At 40.9% G+C, this 22,415-nt stretch overlaps 1 protein-coding gene and 2 long non-coding RNA genes across 5 annotated transcripts in view; 2 read left to right on the plus strand and 1 right to left on the minus strand.

Moving 5' to 3' along the window:
- Positions 1-22,415, plus strand: part of LOC124259912 (protein shisa-4-like) — a 69,472-nt gene that overhangs the window by 2,812 nt on the left and 44,245 nt on the right. Inside the window, exons 3-4 of one of the 3 annotated variants that reach the window (XM_046694138.1) lie at positions 16,113-16,300; positions 17,723-17,981. The exons of 1 other annotated variant lie outside the window; for it this stretch is intronic. In XM_046694138.1, the coding sequence (XP_046550094.1) occupies positions 16,113-16,300; positions 17,723-17,925 (391 nt within the window). In that variant the 3' untranslated portion in view covers positions 17,926-17,981. Of the gene's footprint in view, positions 1-16,112; positions 16,301-17,722; positions 17,982-22,415 lie in introns of those variants that run through there. One more of the 3 variants, XM_046694139.1, reaches the window with a different exon arrangement.
- Positions 17,846-19,503, minus strand: LOC124259913. Its single transcript, XR_006893952.1, has 3 exons — positions 19,240-19,503; positions 19,036-19,207; positions 17,846-17,957 (listed from the first exon to the last, which is right to left on the minus strand). It is a non-coding gene; the product is annotated as an uncharacterized LOC124259913 (long non-coding RNA).
- LOC124259918 lies at positions 18,226-19,111 on the plus strand. The gene is made up of 2 exons (XR_006893959.1): positions 18,226-18,262; positions 18,389-19,111. It is a non-coding gene; the product is annotated as an uncharacterized LOC124259918 (long non-coding RNA).

Raw genomic sequence — 22,415 nt, forward strand, 5'->3', positions numbered from 1 at the left:
TGCGTAGAATCTGGTTCAGTGATGAATCACGATTTCTATTGGAACGACGCGATGGAAGAATTCGGGTGTACAGACGTCGACGTGAACGTTTCGCCGACGCTTGCGTTCCCCAGGGGAACAGAATCGGCCGGGGCAGTGTTATGATGTGGGGACGCGATCACCTGCCTTAGGAGAAGTGACTTGGTGATGATCCAGGGCAACCTGACAGCTCAACGGTACTGTGACGAAATGCTACGCCCACACCTCCTTCCAATCATTGATCGCCAGGGGGAGTTGTTTCAACAGGACAATGCCAGGCCCCACACAGCACGTCACACTAGAGACTTCCTCCAGAACCACAACATCAATGTGCTCCCCTGGCCCTCAAGAACACTGGACTTAAACCCGATTGAACATCTGTGGGATGCCCTGGACAGACGGGTGCGATGCCGTAACCCTCAACCCCAGACACTTCAGCAACTCGCACAGGCACTTTAGGCAGAGTGGGGGCTGCAATTGGTAGTATACAGAATGGGGATTCTGTTACAGGCCAACTAAGAGCGCCATTATATGTCAATTCCTCTCCCAGCCACAAGTATAAATTAACGATTTCGAGCAGAGACATCATTCGATGCACAGCCCAGACCCCGACATGCGCCTTAGAAACTCCCCGAGTGGGGTTTGTGGTTCTGTTACAGGCCAACTAAGAGCGCCATTATATGCCAATTCTGCTTCCAGCCTCAAGTATAAATTAACGATTTCGAGCAGAGACATCATTCGATGTACAGCCCAGACATGCACCTCAACGATTTCGAGCAGAGACATCATTCAATGTACAGCCCAGACATGCACCTTAGCAACTCCCCCAGGAGGGTTTGTGGTTTTGTTACAAGCCAACTAAGAGCGCCATTATATGCCAAGGAAAAATTAACAATTTCGTCACTCAATGTACAGCCACCTGGTGGGCCCGAGAAACTCCCACCAAGTGGTTTATGAGCATGTGCCGGTACGCATAAGTCGTGACGCCGTCGGCAGCGATCCACCGTTTGGTGTCCATGGGCGACAGCAATGTTTTGTTGAGGGTGATGCCGTAGATGTTGTGTTTGTCGCTTCTCAGCGCATTCATTCGGTGTTTGAATGTTTTATTCTTGAACAGAGCTTGTTTGAAGAGGGCGTGCTTGATGTGTTGTTTCACCACGTATTTCTTGACCCCCTTTGCCTTTCGGATCTCACCCTTGTCAGCTCTCAGGATGGAATACATCTTAGGCCTCAAGCCGACGTATTCGGCATTCATCCTTCATCTTGCCGAGGACCTTTTTGTTGGTCGTGCTGTGTAGGGCATTGTCCTTGGGGTAATTGCTGGTGTCGTACAGGTATATGTGTTTCTTCATGTCCTCGTACACGTCCTCGGTGCGTATATCCAGCAACAAGGAATCCGTGTCCGTGTACAGCACCGTATTGCTTCTTGAGCTGGTTGTAGTAGAAATCATACATGAGATGTTTGGACAGGTCGAGGATGCTCATCCCCACATAGACGGGCCGGTTGAGCTTGATGTGACTTTTGTTCATGTGCAGCACCACCAAGTCGTTATCGAATAGCTTGCTTCAGTTGAAGGCCGAGCTAGCGATCAGTTTCCTGAGTTTTTCCTCCTGGTGCAATCGCACGAGTTTGAACGTCACCCGTTTTCTCAGGTTCTCCATGGTCTTACCAAACACCGAGTTGTTCATGAGCTTATACAAGTTCTTCTCGAAGTCACTGGTGGCCAGCTTTCGCTGGTCCGTGTTCATTCTGATGTAGGGCTCCATCCAAGGACTTTGGTTGAACTTGAGCACCTTATGAATTTTGGTCAGCTTCATACGATAGGTACAGCTGCAGGTTGCGATAGTGCACGACGTACTTGGTCTTGTTCATCAAGTTCGGGACGAGTTTTTCCACCCGAGCCAGGGTGTTCTCACCCAACAAGTCCCGCTGATAGTCGGACATCCAGTCTCGGCAGACCATCAACCGTTCGGGGGCCAGCGGGTAGCTGTTGTGGGTAGCGTGTAATGCCTCGTGATACTCCAGATCCACTTCGAGGATGTAACCCTTCCCCGAATCCGGCGCGATGCTCATGATATCGATCGCATCGTCCACCCACTCAAACCCACCCGTAGGCAGACACTGACTCATAGCCCAGCCGTACAGGTTGTTGGCGTCGAGATAAAGGAGATGATTGGTGGGCTTGCTAGAGTCGTAACCTTCCACGTACTTGTTGTTTGCTCTTGCGACCGATGGGAGGTAATCGGGTCTCGTTGAACTTAGACCAATCATCCATGTACTCGTATGGATACACACCATTCCTCATCAGCAGGGGCCGAGTCTCGGCGTTGGTGTATCGATCAGTGATGGGGAAGGTGTCATTGGCCTTAACCAAACTATCGAGCGACAACAGGAGGAACTGAGCGTTGTCAATGAATCTTAGACCGTTGAGCGAGAACGAGATGTATTTTTCCATGTTTTTGGGGATGCACTTGATATCACCCGCAACCTTCGAGATGGCCAGCATGATCAGGTGGTCATCGTACCCTCTCAGATTGTGGAAGACCACGGGGATGTTAATTATTTTAGGGTTGATTCTAAGCTGGAGGTTGCATGCGTTATGGGCGGCACCTCGGTATCGACCGGTGATGTGGCAGTGATCTCTCACGACATCCCCGCTCAGGGGTCCCTGACATACGTGGCAATTCTCAGCACGCTTGTGAGCGACTTTGTCCATCGGTGTCATGCGCATGCGAGTGGCGGTGTACAGCCTTTTCCTAATGATTTTCTCTTCCTGTTACAAACACATGAGGAATCGTTCGGCCGCACTAGGACCTTGGTAGATGACTAGAGCGTTCGTTTGTCCATCGCATTGGACGACCACGTACCCGAACCCGCAGGCTTGGTGTTCTTGGGTCTTGCACGTAAATCTTTGCTCAGTCGTGTTGGGCACATCGTGGTCGACCCGTTTGATGAGGGCTTCGAAGTCCGCGTAGATCATGTAAGGCACAGGCATCTGATGTCGCCTTCCTTAGGCATGTCGATTCGGATCGCCGTCTCTCCCACACCTAGGCAATCCCCCCTGGTACGCTTGCAGCAGGTCGGCTTGCGTGAAGCCGTGCAGACATTGTTCGTAGAAGTGTTTCCTTTCTCTGTGCATCGATTGATCATGCAACAGCCGGCTCAGATTTTTTATCGCCGTGTAGTGATACTGAAATATATTGATTCTACGCACGGTTTTATCACCCACAGGGCTTATCCTATGCATGATGGTTTTGTCGCCTTCGTGGCCGAACACGTTGATGGCCACCTTGTTTTGCTTTTCGAATCGCGCCCAGTAGGAGATGTTAAGCAGGAGGGTGTTAAGCATTCTACACCCGTGAAGTCAAACCCGGATTCTTCAATCGATGAATAGCTGGAACGCCTGCACGGATTACCCGTTGGTTCGTGCGTAGCAGCTATGACCGCCACCACCGCACAGTAATCGTTAACATTGGCGCCTTTGGTTTCGGGGTTAATGAGGGCCTTTTTTGGCCCTGAAATGCTTGGGCACTGGTATGTGCGACCCACCTCTGAGCGGCATGTAGTTCGCTATGTCGAGATGAATGGTGTTGATTTTATCTACCACCCATCCAGAGCCCACGTGGGTATATCTCTCCAACGACTCTTGTATTTTCTGCAACGACGCGTCGATGGAGGATTCAATCAATTCTGGTTGGGTTAGGGCTTCCTGTTTGCCTCTGAAATAAGGTACGATGGACTCGGTACTGCCGTCCGTCTGCTGTTTTTGGAGCTCCATTTTCATCGTCAGTTGGTACTTGATGCTTTTCAAGTCGCCTAGTTCTTCCCAGAGTTTACTGGCGATGGGGGGTTTGACTGTATCGGTATCGATATTGGAATCAACCGTCATTTTCCAGCTCTGGAGATGCTTACCCATGGCATGCTCCGTCGGCACGAATCTCAACTCGACTGGCCTGGTGTCTTCCAGCAAGGTGATCAGCTCGGTTCTTCTCATGCGGGAATAACCCTTCAATCCCGTTGTTTAGCTCGGATTTTGAGGTCTCGCACGGTAGGGGGTTTGGTATATTTCATATCGAGCAAGGTGAGCAGTTGGAGTTTCCTCATGCGGGAATAACCCCTCAGTCCACGACTTTTGGTGAGAGCTTTGAGTTCGCTGACGGTAGTCATGGTGTATACCTTATGCGGAGCCGAATGTCTAATAGGGTGTTTTCAATGTGCAGATAACCCCGTCAGCCTTCAAAAAATGAAGCGCCCCTTAACCTTTCATCCTGAGCAGCCGGTTACGTTCGTTGAGGTAGTCTTTCTTCTTGTGGTAAATAAGTTGGTTTCGAACTACGTCCCTTCCGTGGGCTTTGCACATACCATAATGTCCTTTGACCAATATGCCGCATACTTTGCACACGTAATTGACATGGTCCTTTCTCGCACAGTTGGCATGCGAGTGGCAATATTCAGCCATACAGCGTTTACCGCAGGTTGTGGGCTTGCCGAGCGATACCCAGTTGCAATAAGGAGTTCCCACGGGCCACATGGTGTATACCTTATGTGAAGTCAAATATCTAAATGAATGTTACTACATGTGGAAGGGGTCGGGGTTTGGGGCTTGGGTGTTGCTGGCTTGTCGGCTGGTGTGTTAAAGGGGGAAACTGGTCTGCTGTGCTTCCAGGCCTTGTGGATGACCTTCCAGACACTGGAAAAAAAGTCCATGTTTACAAAACATTTCCAATTTTGGAAAGATGATGTTTCCAAAGATTTACAATTTTGGAAATGTCCACAAGGTGAGATAACTGGTGGGTGATGGTAAATCATTGTTATTTGCACGCCCCGGGACTTAATACCTTGTTGATTGATGAGTGAGTCACGGCAGTTAATAGTCACCTACTGCCTTGTTAATTAACAAGTTTTTATGCTTCTTAAAGAAGCCTCTGGAAGTAAGTTAAATCTTTGATGGGCATTAAGAAGTGGAATGCATTACTGTGACCTGATTTTCACCTGATGAAGGAGCAAGCATATGCTCCGAAACTTCGTGTTATTCACAATAAAGAAGTTGACGTCCATAAATCTTGCTTTTCTTATTAAAAAGGTAAGTTATTAAAATCTGCTGAGCTGTAGGCTTGTTAATCATGTCGCGGTGTGATTATCGCTCTAACACACCTGAGAGATTCGTCAACAGTGTGGTATGCACAGGCGGTGAATCTTGTGTTGTATTACATTGGGTTGGTTGCATATTGTTTTGTGTTATGCTGTCAGTTTGTATGTATGTGTGAATGAGGAACCTCACATATTATGACATTGAAAACAGACTAAACTTAACATTTATTCCATAGTCAATATCGCAATGTTAGTGATATGGTAGTATACGCAAGTTTGTTTCACAGTTTTGATAATACCTTCTTTTATGCAGATAAAATTATTAAAAAATGAACGAATAATGCCTTGCTTCTCTCAGAGTAAGGGAAGATAATTCATATACTGATTCTGATCAAATTAGATATTTCTTTATCGTCCGAACAGAATTCACAAATTACGGATGTTTTGTGTGGGTGTGGGTGTGTGTGCATGCACGCGTGTATAACATCTAACTTGATAGGGATTAAAATCAGGGCGTTTGTAACCATAATGACTATACTGGTTGGAAGACTTGAGGAACAAAAATACTTTCACTCTTCAAAAGGAACTGGAACAGTAACATTTTTCATGTTTTCATATGAGCTTCAAAACATTGAATGAAATAAATGCTGTATGATGAAATGGATCAGAGAACATTATCATGGCATAAATGACGTGTGAATGACACATGTAATGGTCAAAAATATATAATCACGATGTTAGTTAACTCATGACCACACACGTCAAACTGGTACCGATAGATGTATATCTAATACGTAAAAATTCATTATTTCTTAGTACTTGAAATAGAAAACACAAATTTAGAATGAGATGTTTTAATCTGAGATCAATCTGTTAGGTAGCAGTTTACTGAAGTAGAACTTAAATCAACTTCAAAATATTTGTCATTCGCAAAGTGAAGCAGATCTCACTTATACTGCAGTAAACAGTATGGGGGATACACAACGAAACATACCACTTACGTGATAACAACTCCCTGTTTATTGCATAGAGCGGCATTTCGATGTACAACGTTCAGGATAAACAAGCTGATTGAATGTTGATTGATTCCATCACTTGGACAATGGAGTTGATTTAGACTTGTTGATCTTACTCTCCTGTTGGCTCCAACGACGTGCTACTTGCTTTATTACCTGTTGTTAATTTGCTGCTTGTCACTATGCATATATACCTCTATTCACCTGGTTGTAGTAACTTTTATCTTGATAACGGCGTGAGAATATACATGGAAACTCCCCTCTACCGACTTTTAATCCAAACGGATGAGTTAACAGAAATGTTGATGTCCGTCTGTTAGCAAATTAACATTGGATTATAGAGACAACGATAGGTCTACGTGTTGATAGAAGAGGATATTCCGGATTATGCGAATGAGAGCACGCCTAATGAGAAAACGAGCCAAATATATGTATAAAGATAGTGTTTTATTTCAGTCTCATTTAGCATATATAATTAGCATATATACATTGACATATAAAACACATAAAAAACATAGAAGGCGTAGTAAGCCACGAGTGGTAACAGGAGACTTCAACCCAAACAACGGGACATTAGGAAGGGTGGATGCTCATCCGATGCTGTTATTTGAGAATACCCCTGATAGTTCCTGTCTGATTGCAATAAAGTATCCCAGCAGTGTATGCTTTTCGGATTTTCTAATGCATAGATGGCATAGTGACTGATCCAAGTTGATCTTATTTCTGTGTTTTTTTTACCTCGATATTTAATCATGCCATGTAAACATATGATGTCTATTACATATTATATTTATGACAAATGAAAATTTACTTAGGTATATGCAATTTTAACTTCAGTACACATCAAATGCTTATATGTACTTCTTATGCAACAATGAAGTTCCGTTCGTATCCTCCAAATAGTGTCGGCCCATAAGTTTTTTCAGGCAATTAACATTGCATGCAATTCAGCAAGTACTACGCCCTTTGCTGTAACCAGTGTTTGGTGGTATGTCATGTTATTTGTCATCATTCACTTGATGGTCAGTAAATGAATTTATTACAGGTATGATGGTAATACCACGCAGATTACCCGACAAAGGTTCCCATTTCGCATTTCTTGTGTCTGGAGTAAATACTCAGCATTATGAGTTTAGGTCTGATGTAACAAATGTATTACATGTTATGTAATATGCGCATGGAAGTGCAGCAAGACGAATTATCAGCTGAGATAAGAAAACAAACATTGATCAAAGGATTAACCGATAACAAGGCGGTTGATTAATTGCGTTTTGAAGAAATTTTGTCAAGGTGGCCAGAAGCCGAGTCCCTGTGTCCGTCACGGTCGAGGGAGCAGATACCGACAAGCTTGCAGGTTGGTTTGGAAATTAGACTGTTGGCGAGAAACATTAATCGCTCTGGATCAGTTCCCCTCTAATTACATGGGGATATATAATGAGAAGAAGCATGAAAGTGTACATTCGACTTCGAAATGGCTAATGCTCAACTTGAACAGAAGTTTATTCCTACACCTCGTTGGTGCACCAGTTTCAAAATGGAATGTTAACTGTTAGACAGTTTGCTGATTCAGCGTCTCTTCTTTCTCATCTTTAATATATTTAGAACGTACTTACAAATATGTCCATATAGTCACTCGTGGCTTACTACGCCTTCTATGTTTTTTTATGTGTTTTATATTTCAATGTATATATGCTAAGTCTACTGCAGTATAAGTGAGATCTGCTTCACTTTGCGAATGACCAATCTTTTGAAGTTGATTAAAGTTCTACTTCAGTAAACTGCTACCTAACAGATTGATCTCAGATTAAAACATCTCATTCCAAATTCGTGTTTTCTATTTCAGGTACTAAGAAATACTGAATTTTTTACGTTTTAGATATACATCTATCGGTACCAGTTTGAGTGTGTGGTCATGAGTTAGCTAACATAGTGATTATATATTTTTTGACCATTACATGTGTCATTCACACGTCATGTATGCCATGATAAGGTTCTCTGATCCATTTCATCATACAGCATTTATTTCATTCAATGTTTTGAAGCTCATATGAAAACATGAAAAATGTTACTGTTCCAGTTCCTTTTGAAGAGTGAAAGTATTTTTGTTTCTCAAGTCTTCCAACCAGTATAGCCATTATGGTTACAAACGACCTGATTTTAATACCTATCAAGTTAGATGTTATACGCGCGTGCATGCACACACACCCACACCCACACAAAACATCCGTAATTTGTGAATTCTGTTCGGACGATAAAGAAATATCTAATTTGATCAGAATCAGTATATGAATTATCTTCCCTTACTCTGAGAGAAGCAAGGCATTATTCGTTCATTTTTTAATAATTTTATCTGCATAAAAGAAGGTATTATCAAAACTGTGAAACAAACTTGCGTATACTACCATATCACTAACATTGCGATATTGACTATGGAATAAATGTTAAGTTTAGTCTGTTTTCAATGTCATAATATGTGAGGTTCCTCATTCACACATACATACAAACTGACAGCATAACACAAAACAATATGCAACCAACCCAATGTAATACAACACAAGTTTCACCGCCTGTGCATACCACACTGTTGACGAATCTCTCAGGTGTGTTAGAGCGATAATCACACCGCGACATGATTAACAAGCCTACAGCTCAGCAGATTTTAATAACTTACCTTTTTAATAAGAAAAGCAAGATTTATGGATGTAAACTTCTTTATTGTGAATAACACGAAGTTTCGGAGCATATGCTTGCTCCTTCATCAGGTGAAAATCAGGTCACAGTAATGCATTCCACTTCTTAATGCCCATCAAAGATTTAACTTACTTCAGAGGCTTCTTTAAAGGTCACATACAACCAAAATATCAAACATAATTAAAACACAATTATCACTTATTCATGACATATAATATACATTACTGGTTACGAAAAAAAATATAAACAAAATTATAAGCGTACAATCGCAAATCGAAAGTGCAAAATTGTGTACTTCGGTTTACTTCCCAAGAAACGAAGCAGCCGGGATACCGAACCCAGTCAGAGCGGGTGGGTGTGCACTCAAGTGTAACGGTTGATTCATTTGCAGATGCAGCCTTCACGGGTAATTGTGTGTGTATATATATAGAGAGAGATGTTGGGTTTTGTAAATACATGCTCATTTGTGTGTATAACATTTTGCAATCAACAGACATCATAACATGTCATGTGTTCAAGTATCACACCTGCCTGTCTGTGTAATTACATAATGTGACAGAGACCGAACTCGGGCCATAAATCAATGCATTTTGTTTATGGTGTATAGCCTGATTGGTGTTAAGTTCAAATTGCATGTGGTCAGTGATAGCAGCTGTGTATTGAATATTGTCATTAGCAGACAGGCAGACAGACACACAGGTGTCAATAAAACAAGACATTGAGTTTTGTCTGTGACAACGACATATCTATATCACAGTTAGAAATTCTGTCAACGCTAAATAATGACATTGCTTTTAAGTATCGAACTGAGAAAGTGTCTCGGTAAGAAGAACGTGTGGTGAAATAGACAAATGAAATTATACAAACAGTTAATTTACTGTCATAACATATAAAAAGCTCGCGCCTGTGAGATATCAACAAAACATTAGAAAAATAGCTCACATCAAAGCCTTCACCGAGTATTCATCCGACAACCCGCTTCCAAGCTGCGCGAACCTATTTACTTGCGCACGTGCTATGAGCGCAGTCCAGCTGTTGAAACCCGTTTTCCCCAGAAAAGTCTGGGGAAAATTAGTGAAACGTTTGAACTCCGATTTCGCGCGTTTTTTTTCATCGCGTTATTTTTCAACTTTATAAGTTGAATTTGCATTTTTGACGATTTGTTTCGGTATCAGAATCTGCAAAGTTGTGTTTTACGTTGCATGTGACCTTTAAACACAACTTTGCAGATTCTGATACCTTTCGGTATGGACTTACCGAAACAAATCATCAAAAATGCAAATTCAACTTATAAAGTTGAAAAATAACGCGATGAAAGAAACCGGGCGAAATCGGAGTTCAAACGATTCACTAATTTTCCACAGAAAATTTCGGGGGAAAACGGGTTTCAACAGCTGGGCTGCGCTCATAGCATGTGCGCAGTGAAATAGGTTCGCCCAACTTGGAAGCGGGCTGTCTGGTGAATACTCGGTGAAGGCTTTGATGTGAGCTATTTTCATAATGTTTTGTTGATTATCTCACAGGCACGAGCTTTTTATATGTTATGACAGTGAATAAACTGTTTATATAATTTCATCTGTCTATTTCACCACACGTTCTTCTTACCGAGTCACTTTCTCAGTTCGATACTTAAAAGCAATGTCATTATTTAGCGTTGACAGAATTTCTAACTGTGATATACTATGTAGATATGTCGTTGTCACAGACAAAACTCAATGTCTTGTTTTATTGACACCTGTGTGTCTGCCTGCCTGTCTGCTAATGACAATATTCAATACACAACTGCGATCACTGACCACATGCAATTTGAACATAACACCAATCAGGCTATACACCATAAACAAAACGCATTGATTTATGGCCCGAGTTCGGTCTCTGTCACATTATGTAAATACACAGACAGGCAGGTGTGATACTTGTACACATGACATGTTATGATGTCTGTTGATTGCAAAACGTTATACACAAAAAATGAGCATGTATTTACAAAACCCAACATCTCTATATATATACACACATAATCAGCCGTGAGGGCATCTGCAAATGAACCAGCCGTTACACCAGCCCTGACTGGGTTCGGTATCCCGGCTGCTTCGTTTCGAGGGAGGTAAACCCAAGTACAAAATATTGCACTTTTGATTTGCGATTATACGTTTGTTACATTGTTTATTTGTTTTTTCATAATCAGCAACGCATATTATATGTCATGAAGAAGTGATAATTGTGTTTTAATTATGTTTGATTTTTTGGTTGCATGTGACCTTTAAGAGGCATAATAACTTGTTAATTAACATGGCAGTAGGCCTTGTTAATTGGTGACTATTAACTGCCGTGACGGTGTCCTCCCATTACGCAGACAGCCAATTCGCAGACACCTTAAAACAACAACATTTACGGTCCAGTGAACAGATTATCTACTACCTGTTACATACACATTATAATGGAATAGTCCAAATAAAAAACACAGGAACAAACTGCAGCTATATTATTTATTTTGAAAGATGGACGAAAAGACAGTAGTTTGAATTTTTATTGCTGCGATATAAAAACAGTTTATTTTCATGAACATTTCGGTTTAACCTTCTAGTCTAACGGGAGTCGGCATCATCATATTGAAAACATTAGCTTAGCTATTGGAAATTGCGAAACTGTTGTATCATATGAATCAAATAAATACAAATGTGAACCTAAATATTATTCATATGGAATATAGAACTTATATGTTTTGCACACAATATTAAGATATATGACGAGTGCACTTAATTATGATTTATTCAGAATAAATATTTAAAATATGACGCATCATGTCATTGTGGCCATGGATGTGAGACTGTTTTGCATTACTTCCTTGAATGGCCATTGTATACTACTCAAATACGTAAACTGTTACAATCTTTAGAAAGTATTGTTGAAATTAGAACACTGATTTGTATTAATCGTATCTTACATGGCAATGCAGGGGTCTTATTTACTGCAAATCAGAATGTTTTCAAATATGTACATATCTATATCTCTCCAACAAAACGTTTTCTCAGTCAACTTCTGTTGTACATATGCTATTATTGGGAAGGGTCTTTTCTATCAATAAACACAATAAAAAACTCTCAGTGACAAACCTGTTTTTATATTCGATAGTTAGATAAAATCAATTTTGAGAAGAGAAATCATTTATCATTTAATGACAACAAAGTTCTATTTACCCACAAACAAACTTCTCAGTAACAAACCTGTTTCAGGCTCACCCTGCTCTACTCACTAGAAAGTGGACTGTTCCATTATACCCGTAGGTGTTAACCTAATTAACCTTCTAGTAGGTGACTGTTAACTGCCGTGACTCACTCATCAATCAACAAGGGATTAGGTCCCGGGGCGTGCAAATAACAATGATTTACCATCACCCACCAGTTATCTCCCCTTGTGGACATTTCCAAAATTATAAATCTTTGGAAACATCATCTTTCCAAAATTGGAAATGTCTTGTAAACATGGACTTTTTCCCCACTGAGAGTAATACGGCAGCTATCGAAACATAGGTTAACCTTTAGACTGATTCTACCATCTGCCGCACCTTCTGAATATCCAGACGGGTTTCTTCTTGTTCCTCTTCCATTTCCTCCAGGACTTCGTCATTGTCATCATCGTCCTTGTCCAACCTCGACAGGATGTCGACCAACAAATTCGTGGTAGTCGACGACGTATTCGTGGTTTGCTCCACACGAGTCTCGAGACTCCCCAGGCGATCGTAGAAGTTCTGGATGGTTGGTAGCGTACTACCGGGTATTGCTACTTTCGATCTATCCCGAGTCACCTTTTGTGGTTCTTCGACCGGCAAAGATACTTCTTCTTCGACTGACGGTATGGTTTCCTCGATCGGATCTCGCCATATGTCGTAGAGTCTTGTGGACCCAATACCGAAGCGCTTTTTGACCTCGCTTGCTGGGAGCAGCCCTCGAAGGGAGCGTATTTCTTGGATCTTATCCGAAGACAAATCTCTTTTTGGTGGCATGGGTGTTTTTCCTGGGCATATATATACCCATACTTCCTATATGCTTATATGGGAATCCCAATCTTCTCCCAGGAATCCCAATCCTCTCCCAGGAATCCCAATCATCCCAGGAATCCCCCAATCCCCTCCCAGAAAACTCCTAGCAATGCTTAGCAATGCTTAGCAATGCTTAGCAAATGCTAAGCAATGCTTAGCAATGCTTAGCAATGCTTAGCGACAAACAATAAGACATCGCTGTCGCCCTTGGACACCAAACGGTGGATCGCCGCTGACGGTGTCACGACTTACGCGTACGGTCACATGCTCATAAACCACTTGGTGGGAGTTTCTGGGACCCGCCAGGTGGCTATACATTGAGGGACGAAATCGTTAATTTTTACTTGGCATATAATAGCGCTCTTAGTTGGCATGTAACAAAACCACAAACCCCCCTGAGGGAGTTACTAAGGTGCATGTCTGGGCTGTACATCGAATGATGTCTCTGCTCGAAATCGTTAATTTATACTTGAGGCTGGAAGCAGAATTGGCATATAATGGCGCTCTTAGTTGGCCTGTAACAGAACCACAAACCCCACTTGGGGAGTTTCTAAGGCGCATGTCGGGGGTCTGGGCTGTGCATCGAATGATGTCTCTGCTCGAAATCGTTAATTTATACTTGGGGCTGGGAGAGGAATTGACATATAATGGCGCTCTTAGTTGGCCTGTAACAGAACCCACCCCTGGGGGGAGTTTCTAAGGCGCAGGTCTGGGCTGTGCATCGAATGATGTCTCTGCTCGAAATCGTTAATTTATACTTGAGGCTGGAAGCAGAATTGGCATATAATGGCGCTCTTAGTTGGCCTGTAACAGAACCACAAACCCCACTTGGGGAGTTTCTAAGGCGCATGTCGGGGGTCTGGGCTGTGCATCGAATGATGTCTCTGCTCGAAATTGTTAATTTATACTTGTGGCTGGGAGAGGAATTGACATATAATGGCGCTCTTAGTTGGCCTGTAACAGAACCCACCCCTGGGGGGAGTTTCTAAGGCGCAGGTCTGGGCTGTGCATCGAATGATGTCTCTGCTCGAAATCGTTAATTTATACTTGGGGCTGGAAGCAGAATTGGCATATAATGGCGCTCTTAGTTGGCTTGTAACAGAACCACAAACCCCACTTGGGGAGTTTCTAAGGCGCATGTCGGGGGTCTGGGCTGTGCATCGAATGATGTCTCTGCTCGAAATCGTTAATTTATACTTGGGGCTGGGAGCGGAATTGACATATAATGGCGCTCTTAGTTGGCCTGTAACAGAACCCCACCCCTGGGGGGAGTTTCTAAGGCGCAGGTCTGGGCTGTGCATCGAATGATGTCTCTGCTCGAAATCGTTAATTTATACTTGGGGCTGGAAGCAGAATTGGCATATAATGGCGCTCTTAGCTGGCCTGTAACAGAATCCCCATTCTGTATACTACTCCACCACACGTCTCCATGTGACACTCAAACTGACTTTCCTCGAGTTGGTGCCAAAGACGGATAAGTCTGCATTCCCAGTGTGCAATTTCGCTATATTTCATTGACTCATAAAGCCTACAAGATGTTTCAAAATAAACATAAACATACAGTTGAAATTCCTATATGCGTTTCATTTTTGGGAGAGTATATGTGTGTGTATGTATGCATGCATGCGTGCGTGCGTATGTATGTATGCATGTGTGCTCGTGTGTTTGTGTGTGTGTGGGTGCGTGCGTGCGTGCGTGCGTGCGCACCCAAGATAGGGTTGTGTGGCATAAACATAAAAATGTCATAACTGAGATCACGAGATCTGGCAATTCTTCGACAGAGGTGCTTGTATTATTTGATGCAGGCGACGAACATGAAATGCGTAGATCAACTTTTACACGAACTGCATTGTTACCATCGTTTAGACGCTGAGCTGTTGCTATGCTCTGGTCAAGCGGTTTTCTGTGTAGATTCGAAACTCGTTTAAGTATTATTTATTGAAAATAACCGTTAAAGTTTTATTTCTTGAACATTAAGATTGACTTGACTGAAGTCCACTCTACCAATACGTATTGCTGTTAATTTTTTTGTAATGAGAGTCAGCCTCATGTATAAAGAACTTGCTGTCGTAAAATAAGTGAGTTTAGTTTTATACCGCTTTTAGCAATATTCAAGCAACATCACGGCGGGGTACACCACAAACTGGCTTCACACATTGTACCCATGTGAGAATCGAACCCGGGTCGTTGACGTGACGAGCGAACGCTTTAACCATTAGGCTAACCCTGATGCCATTGAGGTATACCATCGAAATCCTGGGTCAGTTGATCAAATGGTTTGTCTGTGTCAATTCAGTAAATAGGTAGAACAGGGAAAGGGGTAAACTTGTAACACGTGCAGAAACCAACGCTAAATCAAAGCGATTTACTATTTGATTCCAGTATTGGAGATTGTGACACACAGCAAAAGTATCAGGCGTTACCAACTTACCATACATACACAATATATATTATGATTATCATAGATACAAGCATGTAGCATCAAATACAAGTTAATTGTAAATAAGCACTTTCAGGGGATTTAACACACTCATTATTATTGAGCTGTAGTTCAAGAAACAGTGACTGAGTTTAGTTTTTATCGTAAATGGCCTTCACACATTGTACCCATGTTGGGAATAGAACCCGGGACTTTAGCATAACGAGCGAACGCTTTAACCATTAGGCTACCCATCCGCCCCTCAATAATCAGCAATGTGGTTGTGTTTATGTTAAGGTCGATACTTGTAGTTGGTTGATAGTTCCTTTATCTTCCAAAACTGGCCCCAACAGTAGATATCGCTTGTGTGTGATCAAGTTTAGATATTGTAGATGTCGCAACAATTGAATTGTCATAATGCTGTTAGATCATCAGTAAAATGATCTCTCAATGCTTTGACATCACTAAGAACACAACTGACTGACTGACTGACTGAGTTTGGTTTTACGCCGCTTTTAGCAGCATTCCAGCAACATCACGGCGGGGACACCAGAAATGGGCTTCACACATTGTGCCCATGTGGGGAATCGAACCCTGGTCTTCGGCGTGACGAGCCAACGCTTTAACCATTAGGCTACCCAACCGCCCCAGAACACAAGTGACAATGCTATGACGTCACAAAGGTGATGACATCACAACATTCGTTGATTAAAGCAAAAATAGCCTAGGTAAGCCTCGAATATTTGTAACTTTAATCAACTCGTGTTGATATATTTGATATCTGAAGACACATTGGTGAGATTCTCTATTTACCACACTGGAATCATATCACTGTTTCAGCACCACCTACCACTACGCCTACTGCTTGACCATAGGAGCTATTATCGGCATCGTCATTGGAGTCCTCTGCCTCATCGGTCTGATCGTCGGAGTCATCATCTGTTGTTTCTGCTGCTGTAAGTCATCGCCAGGACAACGAGGTCAAGTGATGCCAAATCAACATCAACTGACTGCAGTGTCAGGTAAGCAATCAGTCACATGTAGGTGAGTGAGTGAGTTTGGTTTTACGCCGCCCTCAGCAATATTCCAGTTATATGGTGACGGTCTGTAAATAATCGGGTCTGCACCAGACAATCCCGTGATCAATAGCATGAGCACCGATCTACACAATTAGGATCCGATGATATGAGTCTACCAAGTCAACGAGCCTGACCACCCGCTTGCGAAATATTTGTGTTTTGTATGTCACTGAAGAAGCTCCACACAGCGATAGGTCTGAAGAAGTTGTGAACGGAGCCGTCAAGGGTGTTCGACGCATCGGAAAGTGTTAAAAAAATTTGATGTTATTTATCAGCAACAGGATTGGTGGACAGGATTTCCTTGCCTTTGTGCGTGAATATGATTCCCACTGAGCGGTTCTTTGTTAGTATTACCTTTTGCTTCATATATATATAATAAAACACAACAGGAATTAGGCGTGGTATGGTGTTAGCTGTTCGGAAATACCCGACATCGCTCAATGTCTAAACATGAATTTTAAAAATGTATTGGTATATTACGTGATGACCATGAGTTACGCATCATAGCATATGGAATCGTGTTCTGGTGGCATTGTGTGTAGGTTAATCTCCATAACTACCTTAGTGAGGGTGATTACACGACTTACACCACGAGGGCCTGATGAAGATTATCAAAATGAGTACAAATTTATTGTTTTTAAATAGAAATAATTGCCCTAACAGTTATTCATTTATGCTAATAAAACCCTTCCAGGAACAATGGACATAGCTTTCCCTTGTGGTTTAAGTGAGACTATCGCCCGTCAGCTGGCTGATTGTGTTAGATCCTGCCCTGCGGATATATATCACGTGTCCTCAGTTCAATAATCACGTGTACTGGCAGCTTGATCGCATTGCGCATGCGTGACATTGTGCGCTAATGGAGTTAGTTATACCTTTATCGGCTAATCTAGGATCTCTCCTTGTAGAAGAAGTGTACCTTGCTATCCAAAGGTATAAAACGACATTTTCATGTTAGCTTGATTGTAGTCTGTCATACAGACCCTGAAGCAAATATAGCCAAGAAATCCCACGTAAGTCTAGAAAATGTGGCAAGTCTAGATTTCCACAGCTTCAGGCTGAAAATGAAGAAAGTCTCAGGGCTCCTTTTCATTATATATATTTTTTATTTCACTATGAGCTTTTTTCTGTAAAATATGTTCATTTCAGAGACTAGTTGTTAGTTTAGCTTGACTGGTCTGCACGTAGTTATCCTGTTCAAGGGGGCTGTGGGGTAGCCTAGTGGTTAAAGCGTTCGCTCGTCACGCCGAAGACCCGGGTTCGATTCCCCAAATGGGTACAATGTGTGAAGCTAAATTCTGGGGGTTCCTGCCGTGATATTGCTGGAATATTGCTATATCACTCATTTCCTCATGTCCTTTTCAGGCACAACAAACGCAGCCTACACTCCTGGATATGGTCCGGCGCCAGTAGCATACCCTCCGACTCCAGCAGCATACCCCCCGGCTCCAGCCTACACTCAAGCAACCGACCCCCCAGAGAGGCAGGGAACGTACCCGCCCCCACAAAATGCAGCATACCCACCCCCACAAGGTGAAGTGAACCCGCCCGCACAAGAAGCTGCCTGACCCCACCAAATGAAGTTTCTAAGCCGCTAGCCCTCGGGAACAATACAATACCCAAATATACTACCCATCAAAAGTTTAGACTCACTTAAAACATTCACTATATGTTATGTATGTATATATGGTCACAACGAAGAAGAATTTCTCCACTAACTTGGGGGAAACAAGTGCAAACGTTTTGCAGATTAATTGCACGAGGATCATGCATTAAACTGCTAAAAAGTATATTCAAATATCGTGCATGTGAACAGCTACATTTTGGTGTAAAGTTCCGATAAGAATTCGCCATTTTTAACGGAGTTTCATCATTTATTGAACGCATGACAATAATCTTTTCAGCGTCATGAATTTGTTTTACAATACATCAGTTCATTTATAAACAGCACATTAAACAGTATGGAATATTTTGCAAAATGTAGTTTAAAAACAGTTGCCTGAAGTAAGTGGCTACATGTACACCAGTGAGTCTAACATTTTGATGGAGAGTATAATAACACAGTAACTGTTACCTTAATCCCGATGTAGACTCATACTGATATGCTGATTCTTGTACCATGCCATTCAATGAATATATGAAATGTATATATAATTTGAATTTTATGTTTTCCGTCGATTATATGATTATCCCCATGACAAAGGGACGGTTGGGTAGTCTTGCGGTTAAACCGTTCGCTCGTCCCGCTGAAGACCCGCATCGATTCACTACATTGATACATAGTGGGAAACCCATTACTGGTGTCCCCCGTCGTGTTATTGCTTGAATATTACTGAAAGCGGCGTAAAAGTAAACTCACTTATTCACTCATACCATGTAAAACGTTTTGAGCAAACAAATGCTCTTAAATGTCTCGAATGATGTTATAAAAAATAACCATATAGTATTGACGTATCATCTCATAGCAGCATGTTTTGTTTTTACAAATTCCAGTAAGACAGTTCAATCTCCCGTGAATGTGCATTTATAACCCATCACGTATTATACTGAAACTTTTGACCAACAAAAGTGATTTGTTTTATAAACCGACTTAAACCATACTCCAGATGTGAGAGAGAACTTGGTTGTTATACAGAAGCTGTTAAATTGGTGTTTGTCTTTAAATGCAGGTCATAAACATTGTTGACTTCTTTTACCCTGTGATGAAACATATCGGTTTGAGCATATTAACAATAAAAGTATTTTTCGACTTCAGACATCAAATTTTTTTCAGTCAATGAAGCGAGCAATACACGATGGATTAAGTGGGGATTAACTCTGTTATTACTACACATTGTAAGTGGGCACTAACTCTGTTATTACTACACAGCTTAAGTGGGGACTAACTCTGTTATTATTACACATTGTAAGTGGGGACTGACTCTGTGAACACTACACACTGTAAGTGGGGAATAACTCTGTTATTACTATACATTGAAAGTGAGGAACTATCTGTGTTATCACTACACGGTGTAAGTGGAGACTAGCTGTGTTATTGCTACACATTGAAAGTGGGGGACTAACTCTGTTATTACTACAAATTGTAAGTAGGGGACTAACTCTGTTATTACTACACATTGTAAGTGGGGGAATAACTCTGTTATTACTACACATTGTAAGTGTGGACTGACTATGTTATTACTACACATTGTAAGTGGGGGACTAACTCTGTTATCACTACACATTGTGAGTGGGGACTAACTCTGTTATTACTGCACATTGTAAGTGAGGACTAACTCTGTTATTACTACACATTGTAAGTGAGGACTAACTCTTTTATTGCTAGATATTGTAAGTGAGGACTAACTCTGTTATTGCTACACATTGTAAGTGAGGACTAACTGTGTTATTACTACTCATTGTAAGTGGGGGACTAACTATGTTATTACTGCACATTGTAAGTGGGACACTAACTATGTTATTACTGCACATTGTAAGTGAGGACTAACTATGTTATTACTGCACGTTGTAAGTGTTATTACTAGTTCATATATTTACAGCTCTACCTAATCCACCAAAAGCTTTTATTAAAGACGTAGAGCAAATGTTTTTTTCTTTTCTGTGGAATGGGAAACCTGACAAAATAAAAAGAGTAACATTGAAAAAGGACCACCGGGAGGGGGGAATTAGGATGACAGATATCCTTTCTTTCATCGACTCACTTATAATAGCAGCATTGAAAAGATGCCTTTGTAGAGCTCCATGCAATGTTCCCATTATACCATTATTCCAATTAGGAGCTAATATTGATCTATCTAAGGAACTTGATAACCTTTACTGGAAGGAGGTTTTTCATGCATGGAAGAGGTACAGATCTTCCTTTAGAATTGACCAATTCGACTATCAGAAAATACTTCATGAACTGTTGTGGCTAAATCATCATTTTGCAAACCCTTCTCTTTTTATTTGTAATTGGTTCAATAAGGGTGTAACTGAGATAAAAGATATATGTAACTCTGATGGGCTATTATCCTTTGAGTTTTGAGTAATATTCCCATTACTTGGAAAGCCACAATAAATAACCATAAACTGGAAAATCAAAATCTTGGTATTAATGAAGCGATAATAACTCTGCTTACACCTTCTAAAGGCTGTAGAACATTTTATGACAAATTGATCAAATCAGATAGATTGCCTGATGTTTGCAGAAAATGGGAAGTTTTGATAAACATTGCTATACCTTGGGACGCTATTTTCTTAAATTATAGAAAGTGTACAAATGATATTAAACTCTTAGATTTTGAGTACAGATTCATTTCATAAGTTATTTATACAAGAAAAGAATTAGTAAAGATGAAAATAATAGATAATGATAGCTGTACATTCTGTAAAAAAGAATCTGAAGACATTGTACATGTGTATGGTTTATGTGATATTGTTCAGACTTTCTGGAATGACTTAAGTATATATATTAAAAATACTGTTAATATGAATATCATATTTACGAAATTTACAATATTATTGGGGACTAACACTGGCTACCTTTTTATTGATAAACATTATTCTTGCTAGAAAAAGGTTCATATACCTAGCCAGTATAAATAGTAGAAAACCGACTTTGGACAAATTTCTAAATTCACTAAAACGTCTTCTATCAATTGAAAGATATATAGCCAGAAAAAATAACAACATGGCAAAGTTCCAGAGAAAGTGGCCCAAGGAATTGAAACTGTAGTACCAATATATATGTGTAGCCTGACTCTACTTTATTTTGTGTGTGTACGAAGTACTATTATCCTTACCTGGCATACCAGACTATACTATTTGCTATGCAAATGCTGTTACTTCATCATACATTAGAAAAATAACAACATGGCGGTAATAGCCCAAGGAATTGAAACAATATCCCTTTCCTCACTGTATTCTCTCTTATAAATTTACGATGCATTACCTACTATAAAAGTGCACTATGCTACTGTACCTATTGTGCTTGGTTATAAGGTTTGCTATGTCAACATTGTTATTTCTTTGTACCATCTTTGTACCATAGAAGGAACTGAAATAGTATCCTCAAACTATAATTCTTGCTTCCACAAGGAACTGATACAATATCCTTTGCCTTACTGTATTTTTCTCTTATAAATGTACGATGCACTACCTACTATAAAAGTGCTTTACGCTGATATATCTATTATACTTGGCTATAATGTGTGCTATGCCAACATTGTTATTTCACTGTACCATATTTACCATAGAAGGAACTGAAATAATATCCCCAAACTACAATACTTTTTTCTATAAGTGTATCATGCGCTATTTATTGTATTGTTTTGGTTAGACCAAAATGTTTGCTATGTCAATATGGATATTTCACTATATTACTTTTTGTATGATTACACTTTATGAAAATCAAATGTAACATGTGTCGGGTTCGCGATTACACCTTCTTAGTACTCGATGCATATTGTCATGCTTGTTTACTGTTTCATCAAATTATATTCATATGCCATATTGTATGCTTCACTGAAATGAATAAAAATATTTTTAAAAACCACTCTGTTATTACTACACACTGTAAGTGAGGACTAACTATGTTATTACTGCACATTGTAAGAGAGGACTAACTCTGTTATAACTACACATTGTGAGTGTTGACTAACCCTGTGATTACTACAAATTGTAAGTGAGGACTAACTCTGTTATTACTACACATTATAAGCGAGGACTAACTCTGTTATTACTACACATTGTAAGTGAGGACTAACTCTGTTATTACTACACATTGTAAGTGGGGACTAACTCTGTTATTACTACACACTGTAAGTGAGGACTAACCCTGTGATTACTACACGTTGTGAGTGGGGGACTAACTCTAACACATTGTAAGTGAGGACTAACTATATTATTACTGCACATTGTAACTGAGGACTAACTCTGTTATTAATGGACATTGTAAGTGGGGAATCAACTATGTCATTACTCCACATTGTAAGTGAGGACTAACTATATTATTACTGCACATTGTACGTGTAGACTAACTCTGTTATTACTGCACATTGTAAGTGGGGCACTAACTATG

Source organism: Haliotis rubra, unplaced genomic scaffold, assembly GCF_003918875.1.
Source record: "Haliotis rubra isolate DU_JTF1 unplaced genomic scaffold, ASM391887v1 Scf741, whole genome shotgun sequence".
In the NCBI taxonomy this organism is placed as follows: domain Eukaryota; kingdom Metazoa; phylum Mollusca; class Gastropoda; order Lepetellida; family Haliotidae; genus Haliotis; species Haliotis rubra.